Genomic DNA, 26,417 nt, shown 5'->3' with positions numbered 1-26,417 from the left:
ATTTACAGTCAGAGGCAGTGAAATTTCAGAATGAATTTGCTTCAGTTGATCTACACAAACAATCAAAACCATTTATACGTTTCATACGGTTTTACCACTGCCACGCGCATGCGTGTAGTAGTTTCAACCGTATAAACAAGCACAAACAGCTTTGATTGTATGAGTGGATCAGCTGAAGCAAATTCATGCTGAAATTGCACTGTCACTGACTGTATTTCGTTAATCTATCTACTTTTCCTCGAAAACCGATTCACATGAACGAAATTTAAAATCCAGACGCAAAATTTTATTCTGATTTTCTCTTTCGAATCGTTTTTTCACTCTGGAAACATTTCAAGGCCACACGACCAATAAACACGACTACCAAGCATAACACGAATCCTGCAGCTAAAACTATGTCGAACAAGTTGGACCGCAGAAAACCTAATTTTGGTACTGGTGATTGTAGGTGCTCGGGATTCGGATGACGTAGTATGTATTCAGTCCACCATACAGCTCGTTCGATAGGTTTTTCTGGTTGGTCACGGAAACGCTGTGATCGAGCTTGCATGTTTGTTGTGTAGCTAAAACATTCCCAAATTTTGTCAGTTGTTTGAAGAGAAGTCGTTTATGCAAACCTCGGCTCTTCAATAACTTTGGTCACTTTTTCAATGAGTCTATCAGCGGTTAAAGATTCGAGTAGAAGACGTTCGGCGACGCCAGCCTTTATTGATTTATGAAGATTCTGAAATTAGATTTTGCTTTTATGCAAAATTCTATATTTCGTAGAAGTTACAGCGACGAAATCTGACGTATACGCACAACTTAAGGTCCTAGACTCTGATCAGATTCCATCTCTGGTAAATATTTGAATTCTTACCCTGTGTTGATCAACAAAAAACGGAATTCCTAGGAAATCAATTCTGAATCATTAATTGTTGTACAAGAGTCCATGACTCGCCACTTACCGACCATTGGCTTTCCCCACCACGTAGCTTCATGCGTGCTTAATGAACCTGCGTGTGTTATAAATGCCTTGACGTTGTCATGAGCCAGTATGTCATTTTGCGGAAGCCATGACTTAATGAGCACATTTTTGGGAATATCGACCGGTAACGTTTTTGGATCGGCCTCAAATTTCCACAAAAAGTTGTACTGCGGCATGCGTGAGAACGCTTCGAGAATGAACTTCTGTTTATCTGCACCGAGTTTCTCACTTTTAACATTCGTTCCTAGAGAAAATAGGACGGATCCATTCTTTGACGAATTGATGAAATCAATGAGTTCCTTTCACCGAAATAAGCGTGAAGAGTTAGTAGAGATAAAAAAAAATTGTTTAGAAAGTCATACTTTCGGCAATGGTCTCGGTGGTGAACGGATTTGTAGACCTCCGACTGGAATACTAAAATATTGATTTCATTTTGGAGTTAGTTATTGGGTAAAATTATCCTTGTCTTACACATTTGGAGGCAATGGTTCGGGGAAGTCGATGGATCTGAAAAAATCTCAATTTAAAGTTATCAGACACAACTAACAGACATCAAAACTCACGGATGGGAATTAACTAGAGCCAATATGGTCTTTGATTCCAGTTCTCGTCCTCCCGGGTAATCTGGTCCAAAGTTTTTCGCTAACATCTCATCAATGAACGGCATAAAATAGTAATTCCTTTGGCTTTAAAAGAGTAACTTTTTTAGAACGATATGGTAGAGCGGTAAAATAAGGTCTTTTGGATCTTTATGCAAAATTTTGTACTAGTCTAAAATCTTAATATCTACAAAGTTTCAAATAGGTTTCCAACACACTGAGAGTTAGTTGTAACATGTTAAAATAACCGACCTTGTCGAATATTTTACTTTTCGCAAGATGTCTACGGTAGGCTTCTAAAATTAGGGATGTACTATGAAGCCTACACATACCCTTGCTCGAGGGGTAACCGACTCGGGAAATTGACTACACACCCTCAAAGGAATTGCCGGAATATCCGGTAAATAATTGGAATTGATGGAATTGACCGGAATTGATCGGAATTGGCAGTAATTGATCGGAATTGATCGGAATTGATAGGAATTGACTGGAAATATGTGGAATTGTAAGGAATTGAAAGTAAATGAGAGTAAATGCTGATAAGTGTGATTATCGGAAAGAAGGACCAGCGAATTCAAAACCACATTATTTCCTTTTTGTTTTAATTTTAAAAGCTCCCGCACAATAAATAACAGTGTACAGTGTTGATCAGTTCCATTTTAGAACAGGTCCAACGTCCTTTTATGTTCAAAATATGCACACTGAAGGATTCTTCTTCGGACGATTCTTGTTAGTCAGATACAGAAGAGTTTGAGCCGCAACAAACAAGTGAATATTCGTCGGGGGAATGTTAGGCTGGGGCATTGCCGTTGCGAAATGCTCCAGTTTCAAACCAAATTTACAAAAAAAATGCATCACCGACAATATCATCTATTCCATCAACTTTTCAAAAGCCTAAAATCTTACGATGTCGATCACTTGAGCGAAACAAAAAATTGAGTGCTTTTGCCTTTGCTGACGTGTGCTGAACAAATCCATTTCCTGTCGAGGTACGAACAACGTTTTGTGCATCGGACAACTGAAATAGACAAAACACAGCAACTTTCTTGAAAACATACACACTTCACATTCACCATAAACCATAAATCGTAAAGAAATAAAGTTTTTTTCATGCACTGGGCATAAATTACGGAATTTTTCTCGTAACTTAGGCCCTCAGCATGAAAAGTTGTATACGCATCTGTTGTGGACGGTTTATTTTAGGCACTTTCGCTTGTCGCCCTCACTTCGTTCGCGCTACAATCCGCGAAATTGCCTAAAATATACCGTCCACAACATATACGTAAATAACTATTCCTGCACGATATATAGTTCGGGAAAAACTGACATTTCTTAATGAAAAATCATGGCAAAATATGTCGTATTTCAGTTGTCGGCACAAAAGTTTTTCGTCATTTCCTGACTTGGTACGAAAAATACTATTTATCTAAAATAAACAATGATCTGCGATGTGAAATCATTTTAAACAAAACTGCAGTCAATTGGACGGTTCAATCTAAATTGAAATTGAAAAATCTCTTCTAAAAGTATGAGTAAAAATTAAAGATTCTAACAAAATGAGTCACAAATGTAGGACAACATAGTTGTTCCAAATTTTTTCTTGATATAGTCTGACGATTCTTTTTCCAAAATGCTTAAGGGTTTAACTTTGACTTTAAGTTTATATCTATTTGAAAATATCGAGCAATTATTTCGAAAATTCGTGGAATTGAAGGAATTGATTGGAATTATAGGAATCGAAGGGCGAATCCGGCAAGTAGTGGTGTTAATCCGTTAATTAAAGAAATGAAAGGAATTAAGAGCAATTAAAAGGAATTGACAGGAAGTACCTTTAGAAATTGAAAGGGTATTGAAAGGAAATTGAAAGGGAATTGAAAGGGAATTGAAAGGGAATTGAAAGGAATTGAACGGAATTGAACGAGATTGAAAGGAATTGAAGGAAATAGAGCGAATCCGGCAATTAGACGAGTTGGTCCGGTAATTGAGGTAATTAAACGGAATTGACAGGAATTAGAAATTGATTTGCCACCATTTTGGCCAGTCGGTTACCCCTCGCCCTTGCTTGAATACGAACGACATAAAACTTTGTCAGTCTTTCTGAAAATTTCAACCATCCCATTGTATTGAGTAGCTTACGATGTGGTGATGAACGTAAAATCATGCGTTTGAATTGTACATTTACTTTGTTGATTCGTATTACAGCCAATCGAAATGAGTAACTTTAAGCAGAGACGAACAATGATTACATCTAATGAACATAATAAACAGTCATAACGACACAACAAAAGTAAGCAATGAACTCAGGCTTGTACTCTTTTATAAATAGCAAAACGTGTGTTACAGCCAAAGAAGTACACACATTATGGATACTATTGACTGATGAACTTATCAAGCCCCAATATCTAAATTAAGAACAGATAATCCATAAGTAGTCTGGTGCGAGTTGTCCTTTCGCTCATATTGAATGTAAAAATCGATTTTATGGTTGATTATCGTATGTGGGTCGGCCACGAACTCGAATCGCAATGTTGCCAAGCTGGGATCGACCTGGTTTGGGCCAGGGAGCCGCCGTCAGCTAAAACTTCTTTCGGCTCTTTAAAATTGAATTTTGATCCGAATTGAGTGGGAAAAAAATCTTGTGTTCCTTGAACCTTTCTGCATACGAGAAAAATATAAGTGCTTGAAAAAGTATGCAGGTGGCGCTGTAATTCAAGATGGCGCCCATCAATACAAAAAAATCCGGTAAATGCTTTTTTTAAAGTAATTAATGTTTTTTATCGCATACGCGGTGTGATTCCCAGAAAAAATTATTCACCGAGGATATATAAACAAACATTATACTTCTGTAAATTGTCAAAGTGTCATTCGCATATCTTATTGTCTCGTTTTCGCTTATGCGATAAAAAAGAATATGCACGTATGACAAGCCGTCTCGGCAAGCCTCGACCGCTTTGTCATACGTGCATAATATTTATTATTTTTAACATAAAATTGACACCATTCGGAATAATTTCGCCCATGGAACCATGTTAAAAATATTTCATTTTATATTTTTAAATAAATTTTCAAAAATCAAAATTTCATAGAGCGAAAAGAAGTGTTAGGCAACGTCGGCCCCCTAGACCAAACCAGGAAGATCCCAGCTTTGTAACATCGCGATTTGAGTTACTGGTCGATCCATCTACGATAATCAACCATAAAATCGCTTTTTACATTCAATATGAGCGAAACGGCTTTTTTGGACAACTCGCACTTGACTAAAGCCCAAACGTGCTGCAATGAGTTTTAGACGATTGTAAAAATCAACAATTTAGTTCAAGGCATAGATTCGGAGTTAATACCACTGGAAGTGGGTAAGTGAGTTTTTATCAAAAATAATTGCCATTTTTAACTAAACTCTCTTGTAAAACAGAACATCTATGCATTATACCAGCTGAAGACCGAAAGGGTGGAGTCTAGTTATATTATTATGTGATTAAATTTTGAAAAAAGAATGCCTGTTGCAGGTGACCATCAATCAAAAAGTTGCATTCTTCGTCGATCGGAATAAAGTTTTTGAAAATCGGTTCACAATTACTGTAGTTATCTCGGTCACTAAATATTCAGGGGAAAACTCTGTCTGGAATAAACTCCCAGAACATTCGATCAACTTTGTCTGTCAAACAGACCTCATGAATTTGATTCGTCCAACGAAGGAAACAAAAAAAATGAAAATCGGTTCACCCAAGCTATCTGGTAAATAGTAGTAATAACTCCGAGATCATTAGGGGACAAACTGCTATTTAATGGTCAAATTTCGTATGGAGCACGTAGTAAAGTTATTTACTTACATGTAATCATACGCATAGATCCACAAATTGTGCAGCTTCTGCCAGAGATTCATGTCCATATCGTAGTTTAGAGACAAATACGGAATATAACCGTAATGGGTATGTCCACCAATAACATCCACCGTGCTTGTTGTCAATTAAATAAAAAAAAATAAAAATTTTGTTGATTCAAAGGAAAAGGAAATCCAGATTTTTTTTTGCTTTTCTTCATACATGAAACGTCAGTCAAATTTTAGCAACGCACTTCAAGCATGAGTGCTACTCTAAATAGAGTACTGAAACTGGACAGTGTATCAAACAAATTTTTGCACTGTAAAAAAATCTCAATTAAATTTTCATACAAAATAGTACTCTATTTGGCAGCTGTCACTCGAAGCACTTTTGCTTGAAATGCGTTGATTTTAGACATAAATTTTCTTCATCTGTTTTGCAGTTGGTCCACTCATACAAACAAAACTGGCTAAACGTCTTTTATTTGTTTAAGTATTTTCGTTTGTATGAATGGACCAGCTGAAGCTAATTCACGACTAAATTTCACAGACTTCGACTGTAGAAATTCATTTTTTTTTAGCTTGGACAAAGTGAAATATAATGCAATATTACCATGGTGCAATATTAAAAGCAGTCACCCCAACAACAGGCGGATAATTAAATTTATGCAAAAATCCCAAAACGCATGGTCCCAATGTGTAATCGTAAATGATCAGATCGACCTTAAACGAATCCGGATAATTCAGCAACACCTTAAGTCCTTGTGATCTTGATGCACCTGAAGATCACTCGTAAATATTTTCCAATTGAGTTTCCGTCTGTTAATGACGCTTTTCACTTATAATAATTTTACCTATACATGATACGGTACCAAACGCATATAACGACAGAACGGAGTGCATAGTAGTTTCGTTATGTAAACCGACTAAGTCAACATAAATTTCCTTGTACATGTAATCATATACCCCTTCCATGTGAATGTAGTGAACATTTTTGGGTGGATCCGCATCTTTGTCCACTGATAAGACAGTCACATTGTGTCCGTTCCTTGCCAAGGCATTCACTAATGCCGAGTTCCTGAATATCATTTATTAATAGCACGATAGAACAGCCAGCCTATAATTTGAATTAGATGTATGTACCATATATGATGGCTGGGTGAAGCTACGACAAACAATGCTAATATATTTGCACCATTTATTGTTACAACAATACTCGTAACTATCAAATAAAGCACAAGAACTGACTTAGACATTGCAGATTCTGATGCTAATACAATACTAAATATGCTGGTTGTTTGATGAAAATCAGATTTCAGATATATTTTATTCAAATTATTTGTCTTCTTAATGTAGCTAAATTCATCTCAAATTATGTGATTGAATATTGCGTGATTGAGAAAAATAATTGTTTTACTATACTCTTATATGGTTCTTGCATGACTTTTAATTTTTTTTTTCTTCTAATTTTCTGTTCTTTTTGTTAAAAAATTGGCGAAACCTTGTGTATGTTGTAAAGTTGTATAGTTACTTCTCGTCGTGTTTACATATTTATTTTTGTTTTTACTTTTTTTATGACGAATAATTGGCGAGTAATTTGTTGGTGACGTTTCAATCTATGATAGAACAACTCGTCATGTGGTACCTTTTTAAGATGAAACAACTCCGCGTCCCATCTCATACTATAAACTGTATCGCATTTCTGTTATGAGTGATCCGATATTTCCACGATAGCAAAGTTTGCATTCAGTACTATTACATCAGAAAGCATATGGATTACTAGCAGCACCTGAGGTCGAAACAGCAATTCTGTCTCAGAATTCACTTAACGTGAACCGTGGGAGGGAAGAGAATCGACTTCTCTGTTTGTTTTCATCATTTTTCTTGTGTTCATTTAGCAATTAAGAAATTAAAGTTTGAAAAGCAGTTTTTGATGATTTATTCGAATTTGTCCTCGTCCCCGAGCGTTATGTATGTACCTTCAGCCCGTTGCCAAATTGTAACGCTAAAAACACTCTGAATTTGTTATTCAGTTCCGCTATATTTTTACTGCTGTAGCAGAGCTGTGCTAGCAGACCTTTGATGAAAATGTTAATGCTTTCCATCAAATGGAAGAAGTTTTACACGAGCATATCGAGGGCAACAACACTAAAACGCATAACTCCCATATGTCAGGAACTACTCAACTGATTTTCATAAACGTTTTTTCCCTGAAACTTGCAATTATTTCTGATTTTTTGTCCTCCATGTCAGGTTTAAAAAATAGTTTTTGAGATATAAGAGTTAGTGATGTTACCCTCGATATATTGGATTATTGGAAGGTCTACTTTTGCTATTAGAACTCCTACCCGTAGAACTAACCAACCTTTTGTTTGATTTTTTTTTACACGACAATGACCTTCAGAGAATGTTAAAATTAACTTTAAAACTCTGATTGACTTTTTTATTCAGGCAGACCAAAAATGTCACATTATCTCACCAGATAGAGAGCCAAAATAACAGCTTTTTCTCTCACCTTTTCTTTCACTTTTCGTTCTTGTGACTAGAGATGAGCGGGCCGACGTTTTTTCAATACCCGACCCGACCCGGCCCGATCCAATTTTTTGAACCCGAGCCCGACCCGACCCGAGACTTTTCTCTTCGCGGCCCGACCCAACCCGACCCGAAAAAATCATCGGCCCGACGTGACCCGACTTTTTTTTACTATAAGAAATTTAATGAAAAATCATTTTCTACGCATAAAAGCTTTGCAATAATCTTATACGCGAAGTAAAATAATAAAATAAGTTAGTGTTTCATGCTTTATAGGCTTTTATTGGCTTACTTTAAATTTGTATTTCTAAGTCGGGCCGGCCCGAATTTTTGTTTTCAAAGCCCGACCCGACCCGGCCCGAATGAATTTTAAAAAAACCCGGACCCGGACCCGATCGGTTTGGGTCGGGTCGGGTCGGGCCGATGTATTTCGGGCGGCCCGCTCATCTCTACTTGTGACATCACTTTTCGTTCTTGTGACATCACTTTTCGTTCCCACTCACATCACTTTTTGCTCAGAATTTCATGCAATTGTTATGAATAATCTAAGAGTAATTATACGTAGAGAGAAAATTTGTACTACAAAATGTGGTCCTAACATCAGTTTGTATAAGATACACATTTCGGATAATTTTACGTTGACGCTTTTGATAGTTCAATTTGCCATCTTAATTAAGATGGCAAACACATACTAATAAACATTTCGTATTTCATGCTGGGACCACATATTTTACATAATTTTGTTCGAAATTTCCTCTATAGATCATCTTCAAGGTCGTTTGAAATGCCATCCACGTTAGGAAATGCCATCCACGTTAGGAAATGCCATCCACGTTAGGAAATGCCATCCACGTTAGGAAATGCCATCCACGTTAGGAAATGCCATCCACGTTAGGAAATGCCATCCACGTTAGGAAATGCCATCCACGTTAGGAAATGCCATCCACGTTAAACAAAATCTCATACAAATGAATGAATGAACGAAACATTTAACGAAACTGAAATGAGGTTACATCTTAAAGTACCGTATCTTGAAGATGATCTATAGGCGAAAGTGCCTAAAATCAACAGTCCACAACCTGTCACAGACGGCAAGCATATTAACAGTCTTACTATTTAAACTGTTACTTCATTTGATCGAATATTTTCAGAAATCTTTTACTTTATTTGTTTTGAGCATGTTTTTTGCTATATAAGACCTCATTAGTCAGAGCTTATCGTTTATTATTGCTATTGTTGTTAATGACAGATGACAGTCGTGTGTAACAGGTTGGGATCTCGACAATCTCAAAGTTAGGAGTTTTAGGCAACGCACTGCTACTAGCATGAACACTCCTTTGACAAATGTACAATTTGGAGGCTTTTGTGATGAGAGCTACCGCTTAAGATTGATTGTATTGTGTGTTTTAACTCATACAACGAAAACTAGTCATCTATCTTTACGAAAGAAACGCAGTGCCTACTGTGACTTCATCAGCCTCCAAATATTTCTTATGTTCATGCTAGGAGCAGTGCGTTGGTTTTAGGATATTTTATGAGCATTTTTAAAATTTTAGGAGTTTTAGGAGATTCTAGGAGGTGTGCCTGACTTATACAAAGATAAAGAAAAAGCGCCGAAAACCCGTTAAAATTTCTGCAAAATCCTCGTCTTCGGCCCCTACACATGAAAATTTCATTCTTCCACAGCATATGCGTAAAAAAATTATTGTTATTAAAGTAGATTCCTGCGATTTCACATGCAAATATGGGTTAGATTGATATACCGCAGTGTTTGATGTTATGTTTTGTTCGGAATGTGAATTTATGGTCAGCCTAATTTGTAGCAAAGCCCGGCCCGGCCCGACTCGGCCCGTATTTTTTTTAATGAGCTAAAAAACCTAAAATTGGCGCGCCTAACAAGTGGAAATCGTTCGGTTACCTATCGTTATAATAGACAGTTTGCGCAAATGACGTATGACTTATAAGTCAGCTTAATAATCCGAATTTATAAGTTATAAGCGAGTCAGTTATAAGGTATAAGTCAGGTGGCTATAAGTCATAAGTTATAAGTCAACCACCTATAAGGTGAAAGTTATACGTTCATAAGTTTATAGGTCAAGAAAGGGTATAAAAGTCCAAAGTTATAGAGATGAGAAGAGTAATTAAACTTTAGGAACCAGCTGACACTGACGTCCATAATCCCAAAAATATAGAAGTCAACCCAAAAAATCATGTAAAATCCATCAAAATCTTGAAGTTCTTGGACTGAGAAGAGTTAGGAATAGGTAACGAAGAAAAATAATTTGCTCAGTGTAATTCTTCTGACTTTAGGGATAAACTTGCCGACCAAACTTCCGAAGCTTTGATAGCTCTTCATCCTGAAGAGCTGTAACTGCCAACAGAGTCAGGACCATCATTTTCGATGGTATGTCTCAGATTTTTTACGTAAGCTCTTGTCAGCCCAAGAACTTCAACATTTTGATGGATTTTAGATGATTTTGTGAGTTGACTTCTTTATTTTTGGGATTGTTGACGTCGTTGTAGGCTGGTTCCTAAAGTTTAATTGCTCTATATGATCCACTGTCTTCTTATCTCTATAAGTTTCGACTTCATACTTTTGACCTATATAACCGTCTGAACTTATAACTTTCACTTTATAGATGGTTTACTTATAAGACCAAGACTTATAACTTATAGCTGACTTATTCTGATTCTGATTTATAAGTTTACTTATAAGTTATACGTAATTTGTGCAAACTCTCTAATAATTTAGTTTCACAAATCTATAGAACACTTGAAAGTAAGCTTACGCTCGGACTGTATTGCAATTTTTCTTTAAATTTTTGTTTAAGTTTTCACATTTTTTTGAAAGTCGAAGAAAGTCGGGCCAGCCCGAACCTTTGTTTTTGAAACCCGAGCCCGCCCGAGCCCGACTAATTTTTGAAACCCGGACCCAAGCCCGGTCGGGCCGGGCTGGGCCGGGTCGGGTAGGTGAATTTCGGGCGGCCCGCACATCTCTAACATGAAAGGAAAATGATGAAGCATCGATCATTGAGGTAATATCTAGTGGTGCATTACTGTGGATTTACATAGCAACGTAAAAGTGACAGATGCAAAAATTTTCTCATACGGCAACTCGAAATTTCATTCATAATTTTAATTTTATGAATGAAATTTCGGGCTGCAGTATTTAAAAAACATTGCATCTGTCACTTTTACGTTGCTATGTAAATCCACGGTTACAATAAATTATTTTCTCATAATTTTCCAGCTACTGTGAAATTTCCAAGGCTGTAAACTTTGGGGGTGATTTCCTAAAAGTTTACAGCCTTGGAAATTTCAGTATAAATGTGCTACGGTGAGCTTGAAAGAAATTTTAACAAAAAAGTTCGTGCATATTCAGTTTATGTGAAAGTGTTTGTAGGGTCGAAGTTAATTTTTAAAAAATTGACAAAAACGCTCTAAAAGTATCTTTGTCAATTTTTTTAAAATACAGTGAACGACATCTCAAATGTCTCACTGTCATTTTTTCAGAGAATGTCATTGTGAATTTGCAATGACACAATAAAATTCTCAGAAAAATTTGACAGTGAGACATTTGAGATGTCGTTCACTGTAACATATTCTAAAGCCATTTTTACATTTTCCATTTTTCATTAAAACGACGAATTTAATCGAAACGGATGAGCCAACAGTGACTGAAACTCACTGAAACTCCTATGTTTTTCCAGATTCTTGCACCCAGGTTTTTTTGTTCGAGTGAGAAAAGAGCTTCCAATGTCGAACGGAAACTTTTGATAAGGAGAATTGCCTGTTTTTCATTTTTTAAGATAATGTGTCGATAGTCTTCTCATAGTTCTAAGTTAGTCGATCTGATTGAAGCTAATGCATTTTCAGCCATTGATGATGTCCCAGATGTGAGGACGAAATATTTGGCGATAAATAAATCTATCTATTGAGTAAATGCGAACTTTCAACTTTAAAATGTTTCCTAAATATTTTTTGGTCAAATTTCATTCAATTCAAGTCTATATAAACTTCTATGTTGAAATTTCGCGCTGCTAAAATATATTTTTTCAACAACTTTGACAGAACGTGGAGAAAAACCGAAGCTCAAAAGAGGAGTCGAATTAAAGAAGAAGAACAAAAACAAATTTTTAGCTTCCATCATCACATCACCTACATACGCAAAAATAACAAAACAAAAATAATTCTCGACATTCATCGTCGGCGTTTATTGTCCTAACTAGAGTAGAAGGAAACATGGCTCATAGTCCGTTGGAAAAAATTCAGGCTCTGGACGGTATCGAAAAGGAAATCATTCTATGTCTTCAAAGTGCCGGTAAGACTGCCGAAATTTTCCAAAAACGTCCAGTGCTCAACTTAACTTTTTCCGATGCAGGACAAAGTCTACTCGAACTCAGTAAAGAGAAATCGAGTCAGAAAGCCGCCGAAAACCATACACAACAATTCCTAAAGTCACTCAGCACCGTAGAGTCAAAGCTATCCGATCAAATCAATTATTTAACTCAAGTATCCACCGGACAACCGCATGAAGGTTCCGGTTATGCCAGTGCTTGTGCACTGCAAATGGCCTGGCATCGAATCCATCATGCACGCTCCCGAGTCCGAGAACTGGAAGAATCGAAAGCGAAATACTTTCAGGCCGCAAACAGAAATGCTCAACCAGCCAGAACAAATGGTACGGCGAATAATACTACCGCTGCACCGACACCACCGGCTACCACTGGCAGTGGAATAATTTGAATATATTTTTTTGCGATTAGAGAGAAACAGTTTGCGATTCGTTGGATAAATCGGTTTTTTATTCACATTTTGTCTTCATTTTGTGTTGGTCGGTTTTCAGTTAAACGAAAAGTCAATTTCATTTCATCCGGCCACCTCTTCCGTTGCCTCGAACTCTAATTTCACATCGGATGATAGTCCTTCCACATCGACTTCGGTGTCTTGTATCGTATTCAAGCGATTCAATGTCATCTCGGCGGATTTCTTCATCAGTCCTTGGTCCTCGGGCTCTTGTTTGATGATGTCATTGGATTGGATCTGCTGAAATTGAGTGATTTGAGCGGTTACAACTTGTTGCGGTTGCTGATGCTGTTGTTGTTGCTGCTGCTGTTGCGGTTGAACGGAAATCTGTTTCACCGGAATGCCGGCATCTTCAAATGTCTTTTTCTTCAGCGTTTGTCGTATTTGTGACCTGAAACAGATCGGGACCATCAGTTTAAAACGTTCGACGTGAGAAGGAACAGATGAAGAAATTCCAAAAGAATTCTGTACTTACACTGTTCTGCCCTTTATTCTTAAACTGATTTTGTTTAAATCGTCACAGAACCGCTCGATCGACACTCGAAGCATTTCGATTTCTTCATCTGTCCATTTGCTCCTGATTTATTGGTTTGATTAAAACTTTGTTCGAATGGTTTCAATGTGTGAAAAATAAATGCTTCCAACTTACCCGGATGGCGAATCGGCGGTGGGATGCAATTGCATGGTCAGCTCTCCTAATTTATTGAATGCAGCCCCAGCTTGTGTGAAAATTTCGCCAACCTAAAAAATGAGTAAGGGAAAGTTGTTGGAACGAAGGGGGTAGTAGCAAGCGTTGGACTTTGAAGTCTGCATGCTGGAGTTCAGGTGCTCCATTATCAAAAGCAATTTCAAACTCACCTTGGTTGCAGAGTTCATGGTAATTAATGCGGAAAAATCGTCAGTTTACAACTAGAAATTCGCTAATAAAAATCGTAAACAAACTTTGCGTTGCTTCAAATGGAAAGTCATTGAACTAAAATCTGAACTGTCATCCCAACAGAAAAATGTTCGCAAATCTGGTACTTTTGTTTTTAACGGTGATGCATACTCAGCGCGAATTGTTCTATTAGTTCTTGTGAAGTTTTAAAAAAAGTCCGTAAGGTGTAAAAGTTTACAAAACACTTCAATATGCTGCACCCTGCATTTCCAGAATGACCAGAAACTTAAATGGTATCGATGGGTTATATATCAAAATTTGTATGTAAAAGTCCAGTTAACTGGTAAACTGAGCTCAATTGGTAAACACTCTTTTTGACATTCTTTGACATTGACATTAACACTCTATAGATGATTATAGTTATGTCTATCTAGATCTATAGATAGTTATGATGAAAGATAAGAAGATATTTTGATAAGTACCCCAAGGCAAGTTATATGAAAATATGCAATGACAATTACCCCAAGGCAAGTTTTAATAAACTGGTCTTGGGAACTATCGCACTGATGATAAGAGTCTATAACATTTCCTAATGTGTGAAGGTAGGACTAGTAGATTGAGGTTTCGTTTTCATAGACTGTCATGATCAGAGAGAGAAGATCAGTTACTTATAACTTGCCTTGGGGTACTTGTCACTGCACATTTTCACACACATTTTTGACATATCCTCCAAGGCAAGTTAAAATAACTGATCCAAATCATATTTCCTTCTCTCTCATCATGACAGTATCAGTAAAACAACGCTTGAAGAGTAAAGGTGACGTGAGAACTTTCACTTTCACTTCCAAGATATCTGACAAAAGTTTTTTCAATGGCAAAAATGAAGAAGAGCTACGCATGACGCAATATTTGATCTACGCAGGATCTTCAATCACCTGGAAATTGCTAATTATAGTGTGGAAACCGGCAAAGATTGCGAATTGACTTTATGTCTCTCAAAAAAGTGTTTTTGTCACCTTCTGATGCCAAGTAAAAAACTTTTGTTCCCTATGTGTTCTTGTTCCCTATAACTTATATTCTTAGACCATAACACGGGTAGCAAGTAAAAGACGAAATATTCAAATGGTCACGCCGTAAGTGTGCCTAAAATTTGAATTTTAAGTGAACATTTCGATGAAAATGTGAACCGAAAAATACATTTCAACGCTTCATAGTATGAAAATGACGCTATGTTAGAAAGACCTACGCACTTTCCATTTTGAATTTCGACCGCACTTACGGCGTGACCGGCGTGACGCATTCTGCGTGTGAACACAAATGATTGAACACAAACATTACCAACAAAATTTGCGTCGTCGATGGCACGCTACTTTCAAGAAAAAAGCCCGAAAAACGAAAGTCGAATCATCTGTCCCTTGTGACGCAGATTTGGTTGGTAGTTTTTGTGTCAAATCTTTTGTGTGCAGTGAGAAGTTTCAATGATTTTGTAGTTAATCCAACTGTTAGTACCGAGCAGCGTCAGTTGAGTTAGTTGCTACCATATACTGTAACATTAAGCTCTAGTATCTGAGTTCTGAGCGATGTTCAGTTCAGATAGTAAGCGGCATCTGGAGAATCTCACGCCCGTCTTAGACTAGAGATAACTGGAAAAGGACCACTGGAAACCATATTTCTCATGACTGCCTGATGTGAAGCACAACGTCGCATAATTACTTTTGTTTTTTATTTGCATAACTTTATTCACTCAATTTTAGTCAAACAGTACTTAATGTATAGTTTCCTCTTACCAAAAAAGTACTCCGTGTGAGAGACAAAATTGAATTTTTTGAATTTTTGTTAATTTGACAGTTCACACTTTTACGGCTCTCTCACGGAGTGCTTTTTGTTGAGTGGAATGGACACTTAAGCCATTCTGTACTACAGTGTAGTGACTACACAAGTACAGTACACAATCGGTATAGTTCGAACGTGCGAACGTGAATTAAATCAGACAAAGTGAAAGTGCCAGTATGCATTTCAATTTTGTGCAATGTATAAACTTATGTAATGTCACTTCATGGTTTTCTGGCACTTGTACTATTCAAAATGTTAAACATGCTGTAGGCGCCTCGCATAATCTGGTCAAAAATAAAATTAAAACAATTTCCAGGCAGAACACAAATTTGTCCTCGGATCGAATCTTACTGAAATAAACGTCTCCAAACTTAGCGGATACAATTTCGCTACCATTATCACTTGCTGTCGTTTTAGGACTTCCCCTAGGATGAGGATTAAACTCTTAGAAACTTTCGATTGTTCCATCCAATTCGACTCAAACAAGCAATACTGGAGTTTACTGCTAGATACTTTGATCTCATTCCCATAGTACGTCAGGATAAATATGTCAAGAATGGCATAGATAAGCAAGCCAACGCACATATAATACAGTTCTGATGAAGAGTCCTAGTCGTGTTTCGGATAAATTAGAAATTGATTCTCGGTAGTTACGTTAAGCCATGCTCAAACTTACAGTTGCTATGAGATAGACTGCACCACAAATGCCGAAAGCACTGGTCCCAATTTGTACGAAAAGTAGGGCTGAGAAGAAATCTGCTGTTCTGTTTACATTTCTGGTGAACAAAAGATTATTTGGCACAAAATATCATTTTTATAGACTGTTATGATCAGAGCGAGAAAACCGAAGACTAGTTATTATAACTTGTCTTGGGTACTTGTCAAAGTTTTTCCTTCTCTTTCAATGTGGTACTTTGAGAGTGAGAGGACCGAAGACCAGTTTATTATAACTTGCCTTGGGGTACTTGTCAAAATATCTCTTTCTCTTTCATCATAACCCTCTATAGCTTAAATTACCCACTCTTCTAAAATTTTGTGTATTGTAATGCATTCGGTTAGTTCAATTACAAAAAAATCTTGATTCGTCACTGTCAAAATCGCTTTGTTGTTCGATCTCGGTGGCGGGTTCTTTGCTTCCGAAATAATTTGATTGTCCAATTTCGAAAGTGAGCCAATACTTTGGAGACGATATCCAAGTATGTCGTACGTGACCGCACAGTTGATTAAAATGCACCAGATTATTGTGGACAGACAAATATTAAGAACTACAAACACCTCACTGAGAGTCAGAAACGTATGCGCCAACCAATGTGCTGCACGACTATTTCTATAGTCCCACGGAAACCAAATGGTATACGGTAAATTGTGAGAAAACAGTGGTGAAGACTGCACAGTGATATTCAAGCCAATCACCACTGCCAGTAAGATGAAAACTTGGGAACATTTTTGTGAAATATACAACTTGTTCTTGATCTTGCGAAGCAAACGCTCATTATTTGGGACAGACTGAGTGCAAGTAGTTTCAATTAAGTTCAATATGTCATCCTGTTTGAAAAAGACATAAAAACCCTTGAATTCAATAACAGCCACCATAGTTCCCAGAGTGAACAGAAATGTTGAATTTAAAAGGTCATTGCTTATCCAAGCGCCTCCAAATAATGTCAAGGGATAACTTATCACACAAAGCCAGAAAAATGGAACCCGGAAGTATTTTTGAAGCTTCGAATAATTGTTTTTTCGCCAGATCCCAAATGCGTAATAGCATAGGGTTAACCTCTGGATCACCGGATCGATCCCCAGCTGTGTGTCATGCATTTGATATTCTTTCTCAAATTTTGGAACAGTCAATTAAAGATAACAGAACTGCGCTATTTAGGACTCGTTCAAATTCTCGATCCAACTCACCACATCAATATCGCCACTGAATCACTGTTGTAAAATTCAACAATATTATGTTTTACCGATAAGCTAGTGGGTTACTTCTAGCGAAGGGATAATAATCAGTCATTAAAATTTGGGAAATACAAACAAATTTATTTTGAACTCATTAAATTACAAACGGGTTGTATACATGGTAAATTGGTAAATTATAAACTTGCTTTAACAACAGTAAGACAATTTTATCAAAATATTGGACTGCATCCATTTCGAACCTAGAAATTATGTTGGACAATCAATCCGGCTTTATCAGTGGCTCTTTTAAAACTTTTTTAAGAAATTACACATTTTTCCTTAAAAAGTGAGAGGTAACATACCAGATTTGAAAAGTGTGTAATTACACATTTACCTTAAGAGGCATCGGTGCTTTGCCGAAAAGCATACATTTGTGCGTTTTTTTTAAATACTGGATTTTAGGTTTTTTTTTGATGATATCTTTCCACCAGAATTCATTTTCAAAAATATACGACTGCAATTTCGACGATGAAAGTGGTAGCTCTCAACTGAAAATTTAGTTGTAGCAGTTTGACCGGCTCTGAGAAACGTAAGAAGTTTATGAAAATTTCGTTAAACTGCTCACTTTTCTCAGAGCTGGTGAAACGACTACAACCAATTGTATTTGCTGAACACATTCGTGGTCGGAATTGCGATTGTACTTTTTTCAAAAAGGATTCTGATGGAAAGACATTATCAAAAATGAAATATGACGCACACAAATGTAGGCTACAATTTTAGCTAAGTATCGCTGCCTCTTAAGATTTAAATTCTAAGACGCACTTACAGCGTCAATACACACTTAAAAAAGCCCCTGGTCTGGCTGTGGTGATGAATGATAATGACGAAGCTACTATTTTAATGAATCGAGAAATCAATTTTGCTTTATGTAATAATAAGCAACACTGTAAAGAGAAATGCCAGGTGGCACGATTTTCTTGTTTACATGTTAAAAGCTAGTGGCTCGAAAACATTTGTTTCCACATCGATTTTTTCAACTTTACAATCAAAATAACATTCACATGAAATTGTAGTAAGTAGAGTCTGTTCGTTATCTACTTTGCACAAAAGTCTAATTCTGGATTAATGCACCAAAATTTTAGGGAAAAAAAATGCTTACGGCGAGTTGCTTTGGTTACCAACAGCCGTTTCGTTTTATATTTTTTTCCTTTCCATCATTAAGGAAACTACTGTTAAAATATGTTCTGAAAGAACGGAATTCAAACGATAGAATCATCTTTGTGACTTTGTGACGCAATTAATTTTTGTGTAAAATTTTGTTTCTCCAATTTTTTGTGTCCATTTATTGTTGATAAAACGTTTACTTACAGGAAAAGAATGCGTCATCCTCAGCAATATCAGTTATTTTGTAAGTAGACACAAGGACTTGTGTCACTTTCACCCTTTAGAGTTTTTTGGCTGATATCAGTTATTGTTTGGAAATTTTAACGTTGATATTTAGTAACTGTATTAGGCAGTTGTAAATATAGCAATTGTCACAACATCCATGGGTAAAAATAATACCCACAATGTTCCACTTTAACATATCAAAAAAATGACCCGCAAACGGTGCTCCATATGACATTGGTGGCCCACACTACCAGGGGCAAAAATGATCTCCACAACTTACTCTGCGCATATTGAAGTTTTTTTTTCTGCAACTACTCCCAAAACTCAGAGACTTTGCCTAAGAGACCATTACTTTATGTCCCGTAACACCAAAGATAATCCCAAAACCAAGGTAAATATAGTGAGGAGGTAATGCCATTCAGACGCGCGGCCTAGCACATAAGTTCGATGCCAATGACATCTTTTTGGTTATGGCCAACGCACTTCAAGCAAAAGTGGTACTCTAAATAGGGTACTGAAACTTGACAGTGCTTCATACAAAATTTTACACTGTAAAAAGAGTGGGGATAAAATTTCATACAAAATAGTACTCTATTTGGCAGCTGTCATTAATAGCACTTTTGCTTGGAGTGCGTTGTTATGGCCCGACTTTCTATTCCATTTTTTGCTTTCAACGAAGGAATTAGATGGCGCGGCGTTTGTATCGAACTTTCGTGTCACCGCACATCTGACATATGGCATAACCTCCTCCCTATATTTACCTTGCCCAAATCCATAATTGAAACAGTAGATTTCAACTGGCTGACATTTGTCTTCTACTCCCAAAACTCGGCGACTTTGCCGAAGAAACCAATGCTCAATGCCCCGTTAAACCTAAAATAATCCCAAATCCATAATTGAAACAGTAAATTCCAACTGCCAAACATCTTCATTATTGCCACTGTCTTCTACTCCCAACACTCACACCAGCATCCATCCGTCATCGCAACCATCCTCTCACACACAAATCATTTCACGATTATACAATTTCTCACAAACACATACACAAATTGTCTTTTATATGGAATTTCTATGAAGACTGTCCATACAAACAGGAGGAAATAGCATAAAAACTCACCTTTCAATGATTTTTATTGAGAGAGTTTGTTTAGATGAAATCGCTATTTCCTCCGCTTCATACAAATTTTCACATTAGACCATACCTATAGAGTATACTTTCATTGATTCTAACTAACTAAACTCAATGAAAGTATAAACCAGGTATGGTCTGTTCATACAAACCTCCGCTACATGCAAAGTTTGACATTCGACCGTACCTTGTGTTGACGTTCATTGACTAAGCTAACATAGTGAATTTGTCTGAAAATACGAAATTTTGCTTATTTTCAAACAAAATTCAAGATTTTGAAATTCAATATCTCGGATAAATCTTAACCGTTTTTCACGTGTGATAACTCATATGGATATCCTAGATTAGGATAATAAACGGATTTAAAAAAAATTCAAATGTCCAGGTTTTAGGGTCATTGGAGACAGTGGGAAGAAGTAAAAAAACCGCTGTAAATATGCTCCACCATCCCCGATTTTTTTTAAGGTTTTTGGTAGTGGACCTGCGTCACGACCGCTTACTAACGTCGTCCCCAAAAAAAGTTAACTTTTTTGGTAGTGAACTTGCGTCACGACCGCTTATAAACCGTGCGGCCATGATATTCTTAAAAAAATCCACTGGGACATTTAGTCCGAAATTCGGAATGCTTGTTGTTGTTGTTGTCAAGCAAAACGTCAAAAACATTTTTTTTTATTTTGAAATGTGCGTTTTGCTTTGAGGTTTGATTTCTGAATAAAAAAAGGACAAACACACAATGACAGACAACAATTTTCTTGTGCCTCAAAGTAAATCCGAAACGATGCCTGCCAAGAAATTGCCTTGTCCATTCTCGCCAGCAGGTATGCTACAACCGAGTCATTTACAGCCACCACCAATGTTTGGTCCACGAGGTACAGTCTCAATTTGCTTCATGTTATCATCCTCTTATGGGATTATTCTCTTGCAGGGACAACTATACCTCCCAAGCACCTAGCTTCATATGCACACTTTAAAGTCAATCGTTCACAACCCCGTTCGGCTGTCCACCACAAAACGTTTAACAACCACAATCGTCCGAAGGACTCGGTTCCACGATACCAGAATAACTTCAACAATGATAATCGTCCGAGAGGACCTCAACGATCGCCAGGATCTCGTGAATTTTGGTGCGAACCTTGTGACAGAGACTTCCGTTCGCTAGACTTGTTACATGAACATAAAAGTCAACATCAAAAATGTGGCATCGACGGATGTAAGTTCGAAGGACATGAAATGATTGTCAGCAAGCATATCACCATGCAGCATAGCACCGGACTGTACGAGCGCTTGAAGAATCTGGATACACCAGAAGATATACAGAAGTGGAGGGAGGAACGTCGAAAACGATATCCGACAAAAGAAAACGTTGAACTGCGACAACAGATGCAGGAGGAGAGAAATAAGCGAGGCGAGAAATTGAACGATTCCAAGGCGAGATTTGGTCGACAGTCAGATCGTAGACGATGTAACAATAATTCGACAGATAGCAATCGTGCGGCAACAACAGATGGAAATCGTGCTGCAACAGAACCAAAGGGAGAAGCAAATTCGCAAAAGAAAGGCAGAGAAGGGAGGAAGAAACGTCGCCGTCCTAACAAAAAGGTCGTTAAAATTGTTGAAGAGCCGGCTGGTGAATGTGATAAAAACGAAAACGTCGAAGACGTCAGCAACAATGGACTTCCAATGTTTCGAGGAACTTCTCATCTGAAAAACTATAAAAAACGAAAGGAAGTACAACCGAAAAATGCTCTATCTAGTCTGCTGGGAGCGTACGAGTCAGACTCGAACTCGAGTGAATCATTTTCGGAAGATGAAGAATCCTCCGACGATATGGATAGCCCAGTCACGACACTTACATCGACAGTTAAGTCACAAAGTGATTCTGTTGCAGATACTTGCAGCACTGAAGTCGAAGTGGTGTCGAATGAACAAAGTTCTGTTGTGGATAAATGCAGAGAAGATTTGTCCTATGAAGATAATGCCGACGACATGATCTGCGATCCTGAGTTACCCGAAAGCTCTGTTCAGACCGTTGACGACGACAACGACATGGATGAATTGCCTAGCGAAGAACGTATTCTAAAAATGGAATCGGACGTCGATTCTTTACCACCGCTAGAAGCCGCAAAAGTTGTTAATCGAAGAACAAAGCCAAAAGTCTTGGATAAGCGGCTGTCGAAGAGGCCTACTGTTATGGACCTGTCGAAGAAATACAGAAATCAGAATACGATGCTGGAGAAACTGCTTCAAAACGAAATCCGACACGAGAGAAATGTTTTGTTGCAGTGTGTACGGCATGTTGTGAAAGAGAATTTTTTTGGAGTTGGTCAGAAGCCGGTGGCTACGTCGACTATTGAATAAATCATTGATATCAATGTAAAAAGCATTTGAAGATTTTGTTTCGTGTGTCCACTTCCCTCCAAAAAGTACGATGATCCAGTGGGCAGACTCTAGGCTCACCCGACCTATTTTCATCGTTTTTTTTTGTTTCTGACTGGTGTAATTCTCACACTTAATTTTCTGCTCATCAAGTGACATACTACAGAAACCATCGCAAATGGACTGACCATGTGACTGACTTGGAACATCTTTTTCATCTTCGTACAGTCAATCCACATACTCCAATTTTATCGATGTACGGACGAACGTATGTAACATTCCTTGTTTTCTACAGTTGTGAAACTCACCCATTCATCGATAATGTCGACCACTTGAGAAAATTCTCTAGTTTTTTTTGATGAAGTGGCGAGACTTTGTACCGCTGGCTCTGTGCGTGCATCCCTTCCACTTCTGGCTCACTGGATCTTATAGAAAATCCTAAGAAATAAATTTAGCGACACACAGATCGATTCTCTGCTATCTTTCGTTTATTCGTTCATAAAAACATATCTTTCGGTTCCACTGAGTCGGTGTTGTTTGAAAAATCACTCTAAACACGTCATCCCTTACCAGTGTCGATTGAATCCATTCTTCCACATCATTTCTCACCGTCAGCTCTTTGAACCGTTCGAACGTTTTCCCAGATCGACGCATTCTCTTCATGGCGGTTAAGTAGCATTTCCACGGTTGTGGTTCCACTACCAGCAAGTTTCCCAGATTGCTTATTTTCTCCAAAAAGGATTGCAGGCCAGAATCACCATTGTTGAGATGAATCCACATTGTCAACGACAGAGAAAAGACTGCATCGAAGCGAGTTCGGCCAAATTGCTTCAGGTAATCGGTGAGACTGTCTTCTCGGCTGTGTTCCATGATATTCCAACATTCATATTTGACATTAGCTCCGTGCTGATTGTGTTGTATGCATCGGTCGATCAGTAGGGGATCGATGTCTATTCCTAGGATGTGTACATTCTGTCCGGTGTGTTGTACCAGGTATTCATAGAGGATTTGAGTTAAGTTACCAGCATTGCATCCGATATCCAGTACGATATATCTGTTGTCGTTGATAGGAGAAGAACCAGACGAACTGCGTTTCCAAATGGAATCAGGTAGCAAATCTATACGCTTCTCCGCTGAATTGAATTGATAATAGTTGATGAAATTTCCGTATTGTGCTGAGCCGGCGTCTTTGTGTTGTTCGTCCTCATTAGGCTTAGGTTTACTGTTATCACAATCCATCCTGAGAATCAATATTCTTTTCTGGACACGTTCCAACTGTTTTTCAAGTTTGTTTATTTCTTGAAATAGTGAGAGGTAGTGAGGGGCCGTTCATAAATTACGTAACGCAAAAATCAACATTTTTCAGACCCCCCCCCCGGGTCTGTAACGCTAAAAGGGTCAAGTTTGACCCAATTTTGTTAGAACCGTAACGCTTGCCTCATACCCCCCCCTCCCCCCTCTTGCGTTACGTAATTTATGAACGGCCCCTGAGTGATGATGGATTTTATTTGACAGTTTTGTTTACTCCGACTACGCCAACGACAGCGACCCACAAAAAAAATAACCAAAATTTGACCGGGATTCTACGAACGAATTCGAACTGACGACGCGTAACAATTTCTGTTTATGATTTCGATGGACGGTGGAGACGGTTCAAATAGAACAAAGTCAGTAGATTTTGGTGAGGATCATGGACTGATTTATATTTGAGAAATTCTAAGAAATTGTAAGAAATTTTTGATTTCGCAAAATATTTCTTGATTAGAACCAACGCACTTCAAGCATCAGTGGTACTCTAAATAGCGTATCGTAACTTGACACTACTGAAAAACACTAAAAAATCATTTAAAAATACAAAATAGTTCTCTGTTTGGCAGCTGTCGACTTTGATCACCTTTGCTTGAAGTGCCTCGTTAGAACCATTAGCCAACTAAATTCAAAATTTCCCTGGTTCTTTATCGTGACAAGTCCTCGTTGAAGTGAAATAGGAAGTTAACGCTCGGAAGGCGACGTTTATAGAGAGCTTTGATAGGTAAGGCCTTTTTGAAACACATTTTTTTCAACGTTCCTCTATGAACGTAGGTCACTTCAAATACCTTTTCGCTTTTCATGTAATACTGAAGGCAGTCGATGTAAGTCCAAACTTTTACGAAACATCAACTGCTTCAACCTCTCCTAAGAACACTTCATACCAGACGAGGCGCAGGATTATAAATTCTGATGCCTCTAATCGCTCTACTTGTTAGAATACAATAGTGTTTTGGGGGGAGATCCAAGCAGTTGATGACACTTGTAAACGTTTCTACGAAAAATTGCGTTATCTACTACACTATACCAAAAACAGTGTTTCATTTTTAGGCCGTAGGCTGTTAACCTAAGCTTAGGAAGAGCACCAAATCAAGGCTGTAAACTTTGTGGAGGTCACGCAGATACAGATACGCGGGTGACACACCACAGTTGATGATAAAATGGCCGATTTCATACAAAAATTCACCTCCTGTGATGATTATCGTCTCCTTGATGATGTGGTGAATTATTTTTACATGTAAAATCATCAGAAGTGGTGTGTTCTCGCGTATCTAATAAAATGGCGATCTGCGTGACCTCCCCAAGTTTACAGCCTTGCACCAAATGGGGTGTGCATGAGTCACGACAAGAACTATTTATGCAATTCAGTGATGATATTTGTAACTTACGCCGCCTGTGTGCAATGTCGTATGACCGTATTTTATCGCACAAGTGCGATAAAGGATTTGCAAGTGGTTTTATCGCACTAGTACGATAAAAGCAATATGTTACTGAAGTCACACTAAGATTACCATCGGTATTTATTAGATTTTCTTCATTGCATAAAACGTTGTATGTCTGTCATCTAGTGTGATAATATACCTCCATACGATTCTTGTTACATAAATAACTATTGTGATAAGGTTTTTGAAGAGATGTCACGCTACTGAATCCAACGATGACGATTCTTCTTGCTTTTTAATTCAATGATTGTTTCGACTTATTAGAGAGTTGAACAATTTCGTTTATTAAAACATATCAAAGAATCCGATTCAAGTCAAACTGGAACAGTGGTCCGCATTTCAGATACAAATTTTGATAATTACCAACATCGACGATTGTCGCCACGCAATCCCGATCCCATCCCAAGAAATTGGCGATTAGAGTAAGTTGGCACGTAGTGTTCCCTTTGGATTCGTTTTTCTGTACTCGTTTCAGTTTCGTCAATTTTATTACCATATCTCGTTCGCTGCCAAGTAGTTTTAGCAGAGCTTCGATCTTTCGTTCTGCTATCTTTAATTCATCTTTTTCCACTTCGACCCAACCGGCACTGATTATGGTACAAAAGGAAATGATTAATATTAACAAAAACAACCGTCTGCACATGATGGATGGTGATGACGTTTTGCTCTAATTGCAATTCAAACTAAAGTTCACGAAAATAATGAAATTGTTCCGATGTTTCGAGTTCATTTTTATACGATTTATACGAAGCCTTGAGAAGAAGTGTGACTTCGTTTCGAATGTTACTTATTTTGTTCATGGTTTTCGTGACCGAGTTACACAATTCTAGCTGCTTACCATTTTACCTACTTTTACTATCCTAACACAATTTTCATACATAACATCTAGTAGTAGATGGTCTAACGAACATCTGAAAAAACAGATTCAGATCTGAGTTTATAACGAGTGCGGTCATTTGGAAGGAAATGTGCTGGCAACACTGTGGTAAATTTACTTAAATTTACCTCAGTGATGCCAGCCAGGTCCCTTTTAAATACCTAGTTAAATTGTTTTATGGTATGTTCAAAACGAGGTTCAAGTTTAAGTGCTAGCCATTTCCGTGAGTGTCTTCAGAACCTTCAGAACATCCAAATTACTCCGCGACACAGTTGACCCATTAGAAGATTTAAACTCGTTGTTGAGAATGGATTTAGTTTCTTCGATTAAAAGAAGTCCTCCGGAAGCCGAAGCACGGACATGGTAGGGAACATTTTCTTTGAAACGAAATGCAAACTTTCTCCCTCGCTTTCACTGGTGATCGTGTAAAGAATAAGTCTGATTTTCTAGATCTTAATTAAGATGTTGAACGAATGACCAATCTTTATTTGATTTTAATTGATTTTCCGTAGAAAACCTACATTTTGCTTTTTCACAAGTGAATTTGCCCTACAAAAGATTTGACCGCA

At 37.6% G+C, this 26,417-nt stretch overlaps 5 protein-coding genes across 7 annotated transcripts; 2 read left to right on the top strand and 3 right to left on the bottom strand.

Annotated features, from left to right (window-relative positions):
- Positions 1-188: 188 nt before the first annotated feature.
- On the bottom strand, positions 189-6,688 carry LOC119085882 (UDP-glucosyltransferase 2-like). Of its 2 annotated transcripts, XM_037196395.1 has the most exons (11): positions 6,530-6,688; positions 6,241-6,464; positions 6,000-6,165; positions 5,397-5,522; positions 1,531-1,653; positions 1,439-1,474; positions 1,330-1,381; positions 948-1,266; positions 860-888; positions 618-724; positions 189-563 (listed from the first exon to the last, which is right to left on the bottom strand). In XM_037196395.1, the coding sequence occupies exons 1-11, from the start codon at positions 6,640-6,642 to the stop codon at positions 287-289; spliced, it is 1,572 nt and encodes a 523-aa protein (XP_037052290.1). In that variant the 5' UTR covers positions 6,643-6,688; the 3' UTR covers positions 189-286. The 2 variants fall into 2 exon arrangements, with proteins under 2 accessions (XP_037052290.1, XP_037052291.1); XM_037196396.1 differs by lacking the exon at positions 1,531-1,653.
- Positions 6,689-12,027: 5,339 nt separating this feature from the next.
- Positions 12,028-12,714, top strand: LOC119085879 (mediator of RNA polymerase II transcription subunit 11). The gene is made up of 2 exons (XM_037196391.1): positions 12,028-12,239; positions 12,300-12,714. Exons 1-2 carry the CDS (start codon positions 12,161-12,163, stop codon positions 12,662-12,664), a joined length of 444 nt encoding a protein of 147 aa, XP_037052286.1. The 5' UTR covers positions 12,028-12,160; the 3' UTR covers positions 12,665-12,714.
- Positions 12,702-13,712, bottom strand: LOC119085877 (chromatin complexes subunit BAP18). Of its 2 annotated transcripts, XM_037196389.1 has the most exons (4): positions 13,583-13,712; positions 13,374-13,465; positions 13,200-13,301; positions 12,702-13,115 (listed from the first exon to the last, which is right to left on the bottom strand). In XM_037196389.1, the coding sequence occupies exons 1-4, from the start codon at positions 13,598-13,600 to the stop codon at positions 12,788-12,790; spliced, it is 540 nt and encodes a 179-aa protein (XP_037052284.1). In that variant the 5' UTR covers positions 13,601-13,712; the 3' UTR covers positions 12,702-12,787. The 2 variants fall into 2 exon arrangements, with proteins under 2 accessions (XP_037052284.1, XP_037052285.1); XM_037196390.1 differs by lacking the exon at positions 13,200-13,301.
- A 6,762-nt stretch (positions 13,713-20,474) lies between these two features.
- Positions 20,475-22,228, top strand: LOC119085875 (nuclear fragile X mental retardation-interacting protein 1). The gene is made up of 2 exons (XM_037196387.1): positions 20,475-20,714; positions 20,771-22,228. The coding sequence occupies exons 1-2, from the start codon at positions 20,579-20,581 to the stop codon at positions 22,201-22,203; spliced, it is 1,569 nt and encodes a 522-aa protein (XP_037052282.1). The 5' UTR covers positions 20,475-20,578; the 3' UTR covers positions 22,204-22,228.
- Positions 22,229-22,667: 439 nt separating this feature from the next.
- On the bottom strand, positions 22,668-23,531 carry LOC119085876 (probable RNA methyltransferase CG11342). Its single transcript, XM_037196388.1, has one exon. The coding sequence runs from the start codon at positions 23,458-23,460 to the stop codon at positions 22,699-22,701; it is 762 nt and encodes a 253-aa protein (XP_037052283.1). The 5' UTR covers positions 23,461-23,531; the 3' UTR covers positions 22,668-22,698.
- Between the last annotated feature and the right edge of the window lie 2,886 nt (positions 23,532-26,417).

The sequence above is a fragment of the Bradysia coprophila genome, chromosome IV, assembly GCF_014529535.1.
Source record: "Bradysia coprophila strain Holo2 chromosome IV, BU_Bcop_v1, whole genome shotgun sequence".
In the NCBI taxonomy this organism is placed as follows: Eukaryota; Metazoa; Arthropoda; class Insecta; order Diptera; family Sciaridae; genus Bradysia; species Bradysia coprophila.
Note: the sequence above shows the minus strand (reverse complement) of the source record. Positions and strands in the feature narration are given on the sequence as shown.